At 38.3% G+C, this 15166-nt stretch overlaps 1 protein-coding gene across 3 annotated transcripts in view; it reads left to right on the top strand.

Moving 5' to 3' along the window:
• grik4 (glutamate receptor, ionotropic, kainate 4) overlaps window positions 1-15166 on the top strand; it is a 166127-nt gene that overhangs the window by 61749 nt on the left and 89212 nt on the right. For all 3 annotated transcript variants that reach the window (XR_005099787.1, XM_037266950.1, XM_037266951.1), the window contains one exon: window positions 4395-4528. Coding sequence is in view for 2 of the 3 variants with exons in the window: in XM_037266950.1 (XP_037122845.1) it covers window positions 4447-4528 (82 nt within the window). In the remaining variant the exon portion in view is untranslated. The remainder of the gene's footprint in view (window positions 1-4394; window positions 4529-15166) is intronic.

Raw genomic sequence — 15166 nt, 5'->3', positions numbered from 1 at the left:
CACTCAATGTGTGTGTGTGTGTTTCATGCAAATGAAGCTGTTTGTACGAGTCTTGGAAACGTTTGGATTGTTTTTACAACTTTTTTGAGAATACAATAATGACACTGCAGAACTAGTCTTAGTGATTTTATCTCAAGTTTGCTTTTGGAACAGAAACAAAGATAAAATGTTTCTCAATCTGCTGCCTAATCAGTATTCTGGTCAGGATCAAACCGAAAATGAAATCCAAGCCAGTGCTTTATGATTGCCTGTCTCTACCTGTTCATACCAAGGCAGAGTAAAGAAAATCTCTGCAATTGCGGTGGTGTTTTCAAAACAATCCAGTCTGCATCGGAAAGTAAGACTTTATATTCTCGGGAAGCTTAAGCACCATTGATGCCTGCGTTTCCTAAGTGACCCTTTATTCTCCCTCTTTATACACCTTGTTTACTCTTACCTTTCCCACTTTAGGTGATTTATTATTGTTGAGAACTAGTAATCACCCAGATTTTGACAAGGCGGGAGTTGAGTCATGAATGTTGTGAATTGCAATGAGTAGCACTCAAAGCTTAGGTGTCAAACTAAAGGCCCGGGGACCCAGATACGGCCCGCCACTTCATTTTTTATGGCCCGCAAAGACAACTTCATTTGTCAATACTAAAATTACAAATTGTCTTCACTTCAAAATTGATGTATTGCTAATCATCTTTTTAAAATATTTGAACAGTTTTTACTCGTCTCTGATTTCAAAATTTGCTCTTCATCAGTTTGTTGTGCAGCCTATGTTGTATATAATATAAGGTGTTGACATTCATAATGGCCCTCCGAAGGAAACTATGACATAAATGTCTTAACGCAATGATTACTCAACCCGCATAAGCATCTTATATTAACTTCTATTGATTACATCATGGTTTTACACAAGCTGTGTGTAGGTTTCTTTCGTTTCCTTTTCCCGTGGGTGAAAAAAAGCTTAGCTTACGACTATTACCTGCAGCAAATTTCAATCGAGGAAATCTCATCTTTTATGTCGCTGCCGTACTAAACATGCACTCTTGGCGTGAGTGCATGTCGCTTGCGTCCAACATGCCTCCTCCACATTCAGCCTCCATGAAGAATGAAGCAAGGTAAATCCTCTTGTGAGCATCATGAAATAAGCTGCAAGGAATTTCCGGTTCTCAATTACCTTTGGAAGAGACCCTTGATTTGAGGCTTTCCTTCTTGACATCTTCGGGGCAGCCTTTTTACAGCTGTTATTTGCAGAGATTTATCCCAACAAAAGGTCTGAGGAATTTTTTGGATGTGTTGACAGTCCTATCTCGTTCTCCTCGGGCCTTTTTTTTTTTTTCGCGCAATTACTCAGCAATGTAATGCAGGAACTTTCAGTTGTTTTCTCACTTCTCGCTGTCATTGATGCACATCTAACAGTAGCTATCACACAAAATGACTGGAGATGAACTCAATCTGTAATGTTCCTGTCAAATCTTAAAACATAACACAAATCCTTAAACTTTGTTTTTTCATCACCCAGAAGCCCGGCTTGTGACATTTTCTTCGTCACGCAGGACACGCAGCGGATACTTTTTGTGCCGATCCATCACGTGACGATAGCGCAAGATGTGTTCTGTGATTAACCACCGACTCCATTCATCACCCAGATTCTACTCGGAGTGGATTCGACTGCCACTGGACGTATATTGTCCTGACAAATTGGCGACTCAAGAAGGAGATATGCGATCACGCTGCTCATACTCTAGTGATTCACATCAGCCCTCTCACACTACTAAGAGTATCAACAGGAACTAAATAACAAGATCATCTTTTCTTGCCGCTCTTGAACTCTTCCAAACTTTCGCTTCACTGCAACTGAAAATGAGTGTTTATTCAGAGTCTTTGATTTTCTTTCTCTCAATGCTCCAGGTAAGGGATGAAAGTTTAAACAAAAGGGAGTTTAATGAGAGCATGTGGATAAAACTTACATGTCAGTCTACTGGAAAGATAATCGTCCTTGAAGATGCCGTCTCGACATCGTCTCATTTCCATTACGGTTCGCAACAGCACTAACTCCACGGATGGATTCATCCGAGACTGTTTTCACACAGCTGGTGCTGTTTTCTTTACCAAAGGCCTTCAAATGGGCTCAGCAATTAACTCTTTAATGTCCGTCTGTGAACAATAGCATCTGTGAATAGAGATAATTACGCTGGTTACTGCCTGTTTTCCCGTTTCCTAATTGGACAGTCTCGATTCGAGAGAGATGTTTGTCTTAAGTGAGTGACACAGTCCGTGACTAATCGGGGTATGGTGTCTATATAAGAACATGGGTTTTCATCAGATCTGTCCATGTCGTCTTTTGTTGACATCTGTAAGGTAGCTTGAACTGGAGGTTGAACCACTCACGGTGATTTGTCTTTCATGTCAATTACAATATTGTTCTTAAAAGTTGATGTAGTCATCTTCGATCTGTCCATCTTAATGTCAGTCTTGACGTAGTTCCAATTTTCCATGGCTGAACAAATAATAATAGAAAGTCTGGCAATATGTTTTCAGTCTTGCTTGGCAGTTGTTTTGTCTTCTATAGAGTTTGATCAAATCAAATAACCTTTCAGATTTGATTTTAGTACTGTTTGAAAAGTTTGGTAGTGGTCCTACAAAGCAGAACGCTTAGGTTAATGGCCTCATCTGTTGTCAAAAAAAAGTTCCGCTTAACCTTTTGTTCCTGACATTTCCCTGCTGGTCCAAACAATGATGAAAACACTGAGTCCTTTTGTTCCTGTTTTTGACTGAAGTGTCTGCCATCTTCACAGGTGTGACACTTTCCTCCTGTGCATTTCGCGGATCACACTGACACACTTCTTTGTTTGTCCTGTTTGATTAGCATTACTGTATCACGCTGTCACCGGCACCTTGCTGACTTTCCGAGACGTCTTTGAAATGACTGGCTTTGTTGCGAACCATGTACGAAGAAAGTGGATAAAAACATCTCTTTATCTGTGCTTTGAAGAAGATAGCGTTGCTTTAGTATCCTGATAAAGTGAACTGAATAAAAAATCTCAACCTTGGCCGATGCTGCTGTTTTTTTGTTTTTAACCAAGTTGGCAACAGATCATCTGACAGTCTGTCATTAAACTGAAAATGAGAAAAATGGTCAGATTCTGGTGTTCCAATACTTTTGTACTTACAGTACATTATTCACAAATTGATTGTTGCAATTATTGCTTTGATTCATTCTTGTTGAGTGCATGTCTTGTAATTGACCATGATGCATTGCAAGATTGCATTACATAGTGTGTAATCAACATTGCGGATGCAGTAAATTGAATGACACGAAATCAGTTTTGTAATATAGTAATTGATTCCCTATGTCTTATAAATTGAGCATGAAATTAAATATCTCGAGGTTTGTGTCTTGGTTAATGTGGAACAATAATTTGGAACATGTCCAAAATGAATCATTTATTTGTTTTCAATTATATATATATATATATATATTTTTTTTTTACAATAATCCAAAGTGGATGCAATCATTTTCAACATTAATATCCTGATGAAGCAACAATTCCTTATGCTGAAATTGCAATGATGCTCGTAATGACCTTCATCAGCTTTCAAACACAAGGGAGACTTTTATGGTTATGTTTTCATAAAGCAACCAAACAAATAGGAATTTATTTGTATGCTTTTTTTTTTATTGACGAGCGTTGTTTCGCATATCAGAACTTGTCGGTGCATTGTTACAGCGTGTATAAATAAGCCCCCATTTATTGTTGCTGACATAAATGAGTCCGATAACAAGGGACTCGATGTCCTTGCCTTCCAAAATGTGCCTCATTAGTTTCACTGACTGCCATCACATTTCACATTGTTCAGCTTTGCAACTACTGTTTTGAATTTTTATTTTTTATTCTCCTAACTTTGATCTTTAAAGTTTGTTTTTTTTTACGTTGAATTTGCAAGCAAAAATGCTGTTTTGAATTTTTATTTTTCACTCTCCCAACTTTTTGGGTTTATTTGCGTTGAATTTACAAGCTAAAATTTGAGACGTTAGCATTATATTGAGAATCATGGATTTAAAACCGCATACCATTGACTTGCGGTATGCTAGCTCAATGCTATCACAATTTGATCTTTCCGACTACTTGAACAAACCAATCAACCATTTGAAATAAAGTAAAATGTAGTGCTGCAGATCCCAGGTGGAGCTGGCATCTGTTTTAGACTCTCTCTAATAGCTTCCCAGCATGCAAGAAGAACGACACAGAGACAACAAACACATTCGGAAATGGTTTGCGCCACACAGCACTTTGGAATTGAGTTTACCAGATGCTTAGCTTCCAGCAAGTTAAATGAAACGCCGTCAAGCATCTCTCAACATATACCTGCGATCTGACTTTGCTATATTTTGTGTGTTCCAGGTGGCTGTGACAGGGGCACCCCCGGGGCAGGACCCATGAGGAGTTATAGAAGATGCTCACAGCCTGGGCGCTTCTGCTCTTCTTAGCCATGTGGGTGACAAGCACCTCTGGTGGCCCGCTCTCCTTCAGAATAGGTATGTCGTTTTTTGGATTCATGGATACTGTAGTCCTAGTTTAGTAGTTAGCTTAGCATTTGCTTTTTTGCACACATTTGGGTTGCTTGGTTTACCTTCCTTGGGTGATTTAGTATTCTAGAAAAATAACCATTATTCTGGTACTATCCTTATATTGGCCAAATGGGAGGAAAGCGTTATCGGTATTAACGATTGAATAGATTCGGACAATGCTTAGTCAGCATGAATAAGCAGGTGGTAAGTATTTGTAGGCTGATTGATATTGCTGGGGCTCTGATTTGCTTTAAACAAGCTGTTTTTCAGTTGCAGTTAAAGAAAATGTTCTTCTACTTCTCCCTGAGCAGTTTTTGTAAGACCAAACTCCGGTCCAATTTTCTCAACCAACTTTGGCCTCAAGAGGCATCATTGTCATAAGCATTGTTAGTCCCTAACAATCCTGATCCTTTTCCTCTGCACATTTCTTATTGATGCTTTTTGTTTGTTCTATTTCTTATGGATGGTCAGGGTTCCACGCTGTTTCCCGCGGTACTATTTTTAAGGGAAAAATGACCGCCCCAACTCAGTCGGATAACAGTCCTGTGCAGAGGAGCAGTGGCAAAAGATCAGATTCAAAGAAAACCCTTTAATGATTGAACTTGATGGAGCACAATGCATAGCTAGGATTTTTGTAAGGAGGAGGCAAAACAAAATAGAGTGCCTCGTTGTTGCGCCATGAGTGTGCGTGTGTCACATTGCTGAAAAAGACAACACACTTTCTCTTAAAAGGCACCACACAGAGCAATGCAGCAATTATAAGAAAAAAATAAATATCGGAAAAAAATAATGATCGGTCAATTTTATCCTCCACACCTGAACCACCAACTGAATTTGAATGTTCCCATTGATTCATTTTCTGCTCCCATAGCAGAGTTGTTTTCAGGTTAGAGGGGAGTACATTAATAATGTAGAAACCTTCCTAACGATCCCCATGTGGATATTACAAGTCTGTTGGAACGTTAACTCAACCCATACATTAAACATGTGACTGTTTCTTGACTGGGAGCAGTAGCAGTGTGGTTTCAATTGGAGGTTTTTAAGTGTCTTTTAATCATAATTTCTCTCTCTTCCCACCCCCGAAAATGGGTTGCTTTAGGCTCTTTTAGAAAATCGGAGGCATATTTTCTCGAGAAACCTCATGCAGTAATTATGGAAATATGAAGTTCAACTAAGGGAAAAGTTACAATTATTGAGGCAATGTGAATATACAGTAGATCATTATCTTTTTTGGCTCATAGTTGGCAAGACAGGCCATTTTTCTTTCTAGTGCTCCAGACATTGATCAGACTGTGTCACCACCGAGAAATGTCAACATGTCTTTTTATCTTTCCTTTTTTTATTATTTCTTTGGAGTTTTCCTTCCTGCCATCATCTTGTTTTTAAGAGAACATGTTTTTTTGCTCATTTGTCATGACAACCCAAACAGCAGAGCTTGTTAATTTCGTTATATGCACCAACAAAATCACAATCACATACCTTCCTTGTTCCAAATATATCCGGCGATGGCCCTCTGTGTTTACAGCCTCCTCCGCCCAAATCCATCTCATGTCATACACACAACGAGTGTGTGCAAGTGCAAAACCTGAATGTGCAAACAATGCAAAGACATATAAACACATTCGAACTAACACAAGCTCAAATCTCTGGCATTTGCGCTCCAGGACATGGTATTTAACATGACAGCCCCCTGAGTCCTGCCTGCCCGCCTTCCTGCTTGGCATGTCGCTGTCTGGCATGCACTGAATGCAAAAGGGCCAAAACCAGCATTTTCGACCATGCCACACATTCCCCACGAGAACTTGCCAGCCTCAAATCCAATACATCTCAGCTGTGCTTTTGGCGCGGCACATGTGAAATTGACATTTGTTTTGGAAATTAAATAGATGAGCACGGTAGTTGTTCATACTGCAGACTTTTGATTAACTGCCACTGTGTCACATCCGTGACCATGAGAGGCACTGGGAAAATGACAAAAAGGAAGTGAAGCATAAATTAATTTGCTCATTGTTTCATGCTTGGTCATTAGAAAAGACAAATATTAAAAATACAGTGGAACAGGAAACCACCGGGCCTGAGGAAAAACGGTCATGTTGAAACTCGCTAGCATAGTAGCCATCGCTAACTTCCGCATGTTCAAAGCGATAATGCTCGATCAGTATTGCTGGCGTTGCAACTTTATTGAAGTTGAATGTGTGTTGACTATACATGACTATTTTTCATGCCATTATGATCGATGACTTGCTAGCAGCTTTAGCACTGACTCGCGCTGCATAAATAACAATCAAATTAAGAACCGATTAAACACAAAGAACCAAAATAACAATCGTATTAAGAACTGATTAAAGACAAAGAACCTAATTAAAGAATTTAATTTTGTCTTGGGGAAAAAATAAGCTAAAAAGGATGATTTACTGCATAAAACAATGACAGAATTCAAAATCACCAGCATATGGTACTTAGTGGTAACATATGGTGGTGTAATAGTACTTTTATTTTCCAAATGAGTGGAAAAAAAGATTTCCCTTTAGCCATAGCTGTTGATTTTGATAAATTCTTTGGCTGCAAATTCATTCCTCCAAGCAGGTTGTCTGTTTTTCAACAAAGAAAAATGGAAGGACGTGCACCTTTTATCAGTATTCAGCTACCATTAGCATAGTGAATCTCCATAAACACCGCACGCAGCGCACTCTGCCTCTTCCAGCATCAAATATGACTATAAAAGCTTTTCATCTACTACTAATCATCCAATATTGCTTTCCAAACCCCGATGCATTTCCAAGCTTTACTTGCGTAAAATCAATTTTAAGAAACCCGTGCTTCCAAATGCATTCAAACTTTAACCTTTATAATATATTGAATAAGCTCCCGTGAAACAAATGTGTATTTAAAAACCTGCGTGGCAAATGATAACATTGAAAGCGGTGTTTTATTCGCATATTTATTTCAGATGCATTAACCTGACGGCGACACTTTATTGCCGTTGAAGGTGACCTCATCTCAACGGCTACAAGTGGTGGACGTTCTCTTTGGAAATCATTTCATTTTATGTAGTGGGATGTAATCAAAATATTACATTAGGAATATCTTTAGGTGTACTATATATAGCTGCTGGCTAATAAAAAGCAGAACATAACATTGTGAATGTAAGAAAAACAATTCTCAATTACTTTTGCTGCTTTTAATGCACTAAACTTTGACATAGATCCACTTATTTTTTTATTTAGAGACTGACACTACATGCTCGTTAACCAATTTAAACCAAATTAACCCTAACCCTTTTTCACGACAAGGTTTGTCAGAAAAGTTACAAGACAGTTGTCCCAAAATATATTTTTAAAATCCAAACTACAGTTTTCCCATTGTAAGCATAAAAACCTGTTGATTGTCTATACTGTCTATCCTGTAATTCTTTTCTGTCATTGCGAAATAAACCCATTCATTTCACATCTCACTGTGAACAAGAAATGAGTTATGCAAAGGGGCAGCCAGGGAATGTTTGAGAACCGACTATTTTCACCGCCACTGACATTTGTTGGAAAAACATTTTTCATGATTAAGTCTTCAGGGAAACATCGAGGGCCACGCTGTCTGTATTTGTTAGCTTCACTCGCCCATTTATTCGCAATCTTTCTCTGCCTCGACTTCTTGAGAGGCTTGTTGTCACACTAACAAAATGGGTCAGAGCACCCATCATATTCCCTGGCAGCATACTTCAGCTCTCTTACCGATCCGGAGAACTCGGGGGACAGCTTAGGGATGTAAATCCTTAAGCGTGTCCTGTCCTGTGATCTCCTCCCACTTCAGAGAGACCTCAGTGAAGTCGGGGCATCCTTAACAAGCTACACATACAGGTTAGCTTGTGCCCCAAATTGATTGTATTCCCTGTATATTAATCCGATTAATCGGAATTTTGTCACATATTGACAATGGCATTGAACTAAAAATAATTCCATGTTGGTCGGGCCCTAGTACGTATTGAAAACTCATTTTTGTCGGGGGCCGCATTGTAGTCATAGTTTCCTTTTTCGACTGTCAACATCTTATATATAGTATAAACTACACAATAAACTGATCGATAACTAGTTTTGAAATCAGAGACTAGTTAAAACAAATATTTAAAAAAAAAAGATGAATGCAAATAAAAATTGCTTGCATTTAAAAAAATAAATAAAATTCAAGTGAAGACAATTTGTAGTTTTAGTATTGACACAAGAAGCCCATGCACAATTTGCCTTTGTGGGCCACATAAAATGATATGGTGGGCCGTATCTGGCCCCCAGCCCATGAGTTTGACAACCATGATATAATGTGTGCTGTAACACATTCAACTTCCCAGAGGGCAAATCATTATTATTGAAACTAGATCAATGCCTGGTTTTATTTTTACACCTCATCCACAAAAGACCCTAAATAGAAGACGCAAACCTCACTGTCATACAATAAGACAAGGACATACTCAAATTCACTTTGAATGGACCCTTTCACCTTGCCCGATAAATAAACCCACCACAATAGCTCCAACCTCAAGCGAGCCAAACAAACGATCAGCTTTGTTGCAATATTATTTCTTAAGAAGCAGTTGCAGAGCACCCAATGCATGCTCGCCAGACAAAAGATCAGGCAAATCCCTTTCTTTCCTCTTTACTTTTCTTTTCTCTGTACATTTGGGAGCACATGTTCAAGGATTTTTGCTGGCCTGTATTCAATTTGCTCCGTTTTCTGCAAACGCTGTGCCTGTGCTATGTTTACGTAAGTTCCCAAGGCTGGAGCTCTCTGGGTGGTTGCGGGTTTGTCTTGCGATAGATGTGCATATGAAGGTAAAGCCTGGTGATTCCCAGTAGAGTGAGCACTTGTGAAGCTAATACCCTCGCCTTGCATACCACCCCATCCCATGACTTGAATCAGCCAGCACAAAGAAATCCTGAAAACAAAAATCTCCTACACAGGTTTTGTAGTGAACATCAAATATTGTATACGTAATGTCAGAGGGTCACTCTTGTCCAAGTTTCTAACTTTATTATTTTACTTTTTCCATTATCCCCCCCCCTGACAGACCGCTGCGGTGTATTTGAATCATTACAAGTGTTTGTTTAAAAAAAAAAAAAACATTCTCAGGGCAGGTTACCAGGGTTGTGTCAGGAGATGCATGTTGTTTTATGCAGTACACAAACTCCATATGTGCCCGAAGGTACGAACACATGCAGCGAGGGTTATTGAAATTGAAATCTGGAGGAGGTGGTGGACTCTACTACTGATATGACTGATAATGTTTTGCCAATACTCACAAGTCAGCAGCAGCACTGGCAGCAAAAAGTCAATTTCTCAATTGAAACCACAACACTTGTCGTGGCTCATTGAGGTCTAAAACAGACGAATCGTTGCGTCCTTGCCACAAGCTTTTTTTGCCTTTACACGTTCATTTAATTTGGAGCTAACAATGCTTATAAAACTCCATCTAAAAGAGAATATATATTTTGAATTTTTTGATAATTCTTTTTTTAAATAAGCATGTCTTCTCGCTACTTTTCGAGCTGAAATGCTATTTTATTCATAATTAGTTTTTCTCCTTTTCTCTTCTTCTGTGCTTGAAATAAAAATATTCAATTCAAAAAAAGTCCCACCCCCTAATTTTTTTTAGTTCAAGTACCACCATCATGGCCATCAATGAAACACAGCATAGTCATTCTGTGGTTGGATATTAAAACATAAAATAAATACTTTATACTTTCTGTCTCTGTTTACGGTCGTTTTATGTACTGCGGACCACAATGGAGATAAAACCTCAGGCTTATTGTGGTTTTATCGTCTGTGATGCTTTGCGTCGGGAACCGACACTTTGTGACACCACGCCCAAAAAAGTAGCAGCTTATAGTTAGGAAAATATAGCAGAAGTTTTCACCTCTTGGGTGTCATTCCATTTTAATTTTCCAATTAATAACTATTACAAAAAGTGTTAAAGATTCTTGAGTGTTCTGTCCAAAATGGCACCCAAAGGTGCCATTCATCCTATAATAAATAAATCTCTGGTTTTAATAAGTGTAGCAAAGTAAAAGACCCTTAAGGAGAGAGCAAGATTTATTTCTTATTGGCTGCAATGAAAGAGCCGAGCGATGTACTGCAATTATGCACACTACTTGGCTGCTGAAGTGACCAAATAAATTATTCAGGAAATCTGATAACGTCACAGTCAACAACCACGCATTTGTATTACAAATACACAAAACACACAAGACAAAATGAACCTTGGCGAGTGAATGCTTCCTCAAGTGGTTTGTTATAAATGAATTGTAATTCATATTTGTTAATTAGCACTGCAACTCCTTTGCGTGCCATAAAGTTTTGCACTTTTTCCCTACCTTCGTTCTTGAAAACACGATTGGTTAAATTATTAACATGGTAATTAAAACGTGAATGTTTACTGTGTATCCACAAGGGTCTTGCGCAATCTTAAAGCATCACCAATATTGATGTTTTCTCATCTACCTCATGGTGCGACAGATCTTCCTGACACAACAGCTTCCCCATATGGACCCCAGTGTTATCTTCCAGTATTTTGACAAACAATGAGAAGTTACCCAGTGCAACAGTTATGTAAGATGATTACGGTAGTAAATCTACACAGAGGAAAAGCGTAGACCAATCAAATGCATTGCAATTCCCTCCGCAGGGCATGACTCAATCAGTCGCGCCTCGTATTCCGAGCAAGAGAGCAGTGAGGAGGAAATGGATAATGGCGTAATGATCTTTTTTTTTTTTTTATTATTATTACAACTCTACCGCATTGTTTATTAATCCATGCATCTGTTTTCTTTCGGGCTTGTCCTCATTAATCTTTTGTGAGTTGCATGTGGTTTCAGGCAAGGGCACATACCATTAGGCTAACACAAGACCGAAATGTCTTATGATAAACTGATGCTATTTTTTTTTACATAAAGCAATTATTATTAATTTTAATTATTGATTAAATAAAAAACGGAGTTATTATTATTAATTTTATTATTAATTGCAATTGTGCAGACCACTTATTTAGGAACATTTAATTTTAAGCCACCTCATTTTGAAAAATCCTCAATACAAATAAATATTTTGACAAATATCCTCACCACTACTATGGTAATTATAATTATGCTCCAGCTCATTTTGACATTATTTTCTGTTATTGTAGCATTTTGTTTTCTCGCCTTTTTTTTTTTTTTTTTTAAACTATTTTGGACGCCTTACAAAACATAAAAACCATGAAGCACCTTACAAACATTCATGACTGAGGTGCATTTTTTATCAAGGGATGTTAATTTATTTCTATTCCGTGCACATTTGCACCTTCTGCCGTTGAATCTTCCAAGACAAGGACATCAATTTCCTGCTAGCCTCCTCAAGCTGTTGTGCTGGGTCGCTTCCCCTTCCCTCATCCATTACGCTCCACGTGGCGTGGACAGCACTGCTTTTAAGGGGAATTAGAGGGGAAGATTTGATTAGTGGTTATTCATGCCAAGGAAACACTTTTTATAATCATGTTTGCATTCTTCACTTTTTAATCGTGTCGCATGTGTGCACTGCTGTTGTGCTTTTGGCTGTTTCATGAAATTACAAATAAAATGAAAGAAATACAGTAATAGAGAAGGTCGGACACTATCAAGTTCCATAATAATTTCGGGCGTAATATGGCTTAAATAATACAAGCAAACATTGGATTTCATTAGCCAACAAGGTGAAAAGCAAAAACTTGGGAGTAAACTTGGTGTTTTGATTAAATCATAAGACAATGACTTTGAGTCGCATTTTCTATTAATTTTCTTGTGCATTTTCCTGTTAAGGAGTACTTTGTGAAGAATAAAAATGCGATCCTGCCACATTAGATTCTTATGCTAGCTAGAGAGAATGGATGTATGTGCTAGCTATAGAAGTGATTGTCCCAGAATATTTTCATGGCTCAAACCCCTGTTCTGAATTTTGCCGTTAAACGTTTTATTAAGATGACACAAAGTTGTGCAAAAAGTAGTGAAACATTCAACAGTTAGTAAAGGTCAAATTAAGTTCATCTTTAATCAGATTTTAGATTTAGGTGTCTAGGTATGTATATCTATATAAATGTACTATAGTATATATGTACATGTAAAAATTTGTGGATGGATGGATGGATGGATGGATGGATGGATGGATGGATGGATGGATGGATGGATGGATGGATGTGTGTATCAGCCTACTGTTTTCTTCATAAAGGTTTTTATGGCTCCGACATTTTTACTTCTGCAATGACGTACTCCAAGTATAATTGATCTCAATGGAAAAGTAGGATGAAAGTACTGTACTCTGCTTTACATCCCGTAGAGTGTCGTTAGCTTTTTATCACCTATCTGTGGGAACTGCTTTTGTTGAGTGGGTTTTGATCAGGGTAGTAAAACACAACATTATTTGCCAATTATGCAAGCACTCGTACGGCTGTAGTCTTTACCATCAACAGGCAAAGTTGTTCTTTCTGTTCTGGGATAATTAAAAGCTGTCTAACCAAACTGGAATTAAATGAAGCAAGAGTTTTACTTGTTGTTCCTTTGTTAATCATTTTAATTAGACCCACCAAAATAATACTAAGCAGAGACGTGACGAATCACAAACATCTCAAATGCACAGGTCAGGAGCAGCTGAAAAATGTCCGTCACAGTTGAAAACATCTTGAATGGCTAAACTTTGGACATTGCCACCTAGCTTTATTGTCGTTTTAACCTTTCGTCTTTATTTGACGCCACTGTGGTGATGGTGTGAAATTGTGTAGCGCTCTCTACAAGATGAAACTGGCCCCCAACTTTCCACCCAAACATAATATTTTGATGTTCTATATTTTTTTGTGTGGATTTGTCACAGTCTATTTCGCTTTAGCTCAGGTCCCTGTCACATGTCACATTTGCCAACAACAGTGTTATGATATTGCAGGCAGCGGAGTCACTCCCCCCCACGTACACACACACGCACACACGCACGCACACACACACACACACACACACACACTGACAGCATAGCCCTTCACATTGGATAACCATGTTTAAGAAACTGCAAGTGAAGCAAGACTACATGATCTCTGCTATACTGGGTGTTAGTCTTTTTTTTTAATCTCTATCATATTCAAATTTAACTATCATATTCAAACGTAGTAAAATCCATGTATTTCTATACATACCAGCCTGTGCAAAAAGTAGTTGTGAAACTCTTCTTCGTTGGTCAGCATGACGACATTGTACTGCTCCCCCTAATGGCCAAGTTGATTTAATTGATCCACCCTGATGAAAAATGTTTTCCAGTCTTTTTATTTTTTAATTTTGAGTAACATCACCACAGAAGCACCTCTAATATAGACCCTCTGTATCAACATCTCTAACCCATTACACTACATCTGCGATTATTGCGCCCACTCAAAATTTTGAGTCATGAGTTGTTGCAATTTTTTTTTTGGATATTACATTTGGTTAGCATAGTCATCAGCAGGCATCATACTTGCCTTCAGCACCATCTTTGCTAACCCGCCAGCACATGCATGAGCTTTTTGTTCCCACTCACTTCTGACTGTTGAATATGTGCTGTGCTATTCGCATTGCCTGCTGCTTTTGTTCCTTTTAAGTTATTGCAGTGTAGTTTTGGGTAATTTATCAAGCCCTTCAAAGGGACACGAAGGGGGGCTAAAATATGCAGTAACTACGCCTTTAAGCGATGTATTCTTATCCCTTAATCATTTTTCATTTTAATCTCTGTAATAGGTTATATTACATTGTATTCACACTTCAAGAAAAAAGCCGTTTAATGGAGACGACTATGACCCTTTATCTTATCGTTTTGCTTTTGGCAGATTATATGAATTCATCATCCTGTTTTCTGTGTCCTCCACTGCATTTATTTGTGCCCGTTTTTCTTCGTTTGATGTTTGCATTTTGTGTTTGAGATCATACTGGAGATTCCTATATGACTAAAAAAAAAATTAGATTGGACCATATTCAAAAGTCGCTTAACGATATCACTTGAGCTGATCAGATTTTCTTGTTCTACACATTCTGGTATGTCTGATATGGAATACGTTCTGGTTATTTTTGACAATGCTTGTCTAGTTTTTGGTTGAAACAAGAAGAGATAGGATTAAATGTTGAATAGGGAATTTAAGATCTTTTTGATATTTAACTTTTGATAGCTTTAAATCAAACTTTTTTTCCTCTTATCATTTAAGTGTGGCAATTCAGTGGCATGCGGGTTCACTGTTCACGTTTGAATTTCAAACTGTTTATTTTGATATGTGTGTTGGGAAACAATGTACCCTGTAAGGTTTGAACACCTTGGTTTGACAGACCCTTATAGGCAAGCTTTTCATATGATGGCGACCGAACAAAATGCCTCAGGGTCCGATGGCCGAGTCTACCTCATCGAGAGAAAAGGCCCTCGAGGCAGACAGCCTGAAGGGCTTGAGAACAGGTGCTCTGATGTAAGGTCAGGGCCAATCAATTGTAGTCTGTTAGCAAAATCTATCTATCTCTATTTATCTCTTAGAGCTAGCTATCTACCAAGCTAGCTTGCAGGCTTGCTACCTTGCAGCGAGCTATCCATCTTCCCTGCAACGCATCACTG

This window comes from Syngnathus acus, chromosome 13 (assembly GCF_901709675.1).
Source record: "Syngnathus acus chromosome 13, fSynAcu1.2, whole genome shotgun sequence".
Lineage (NCBI taxonomy): Eukaryota > Metazoa > Chordata > Actinopteri > Syngnathiformes > Syngnathidae > Syngnathus > Syngnathus acus.
Note: the sequence above shows the minus strand (reverse complement) of the source record. Positions and strands in the feature narration are given on the sequence as shown.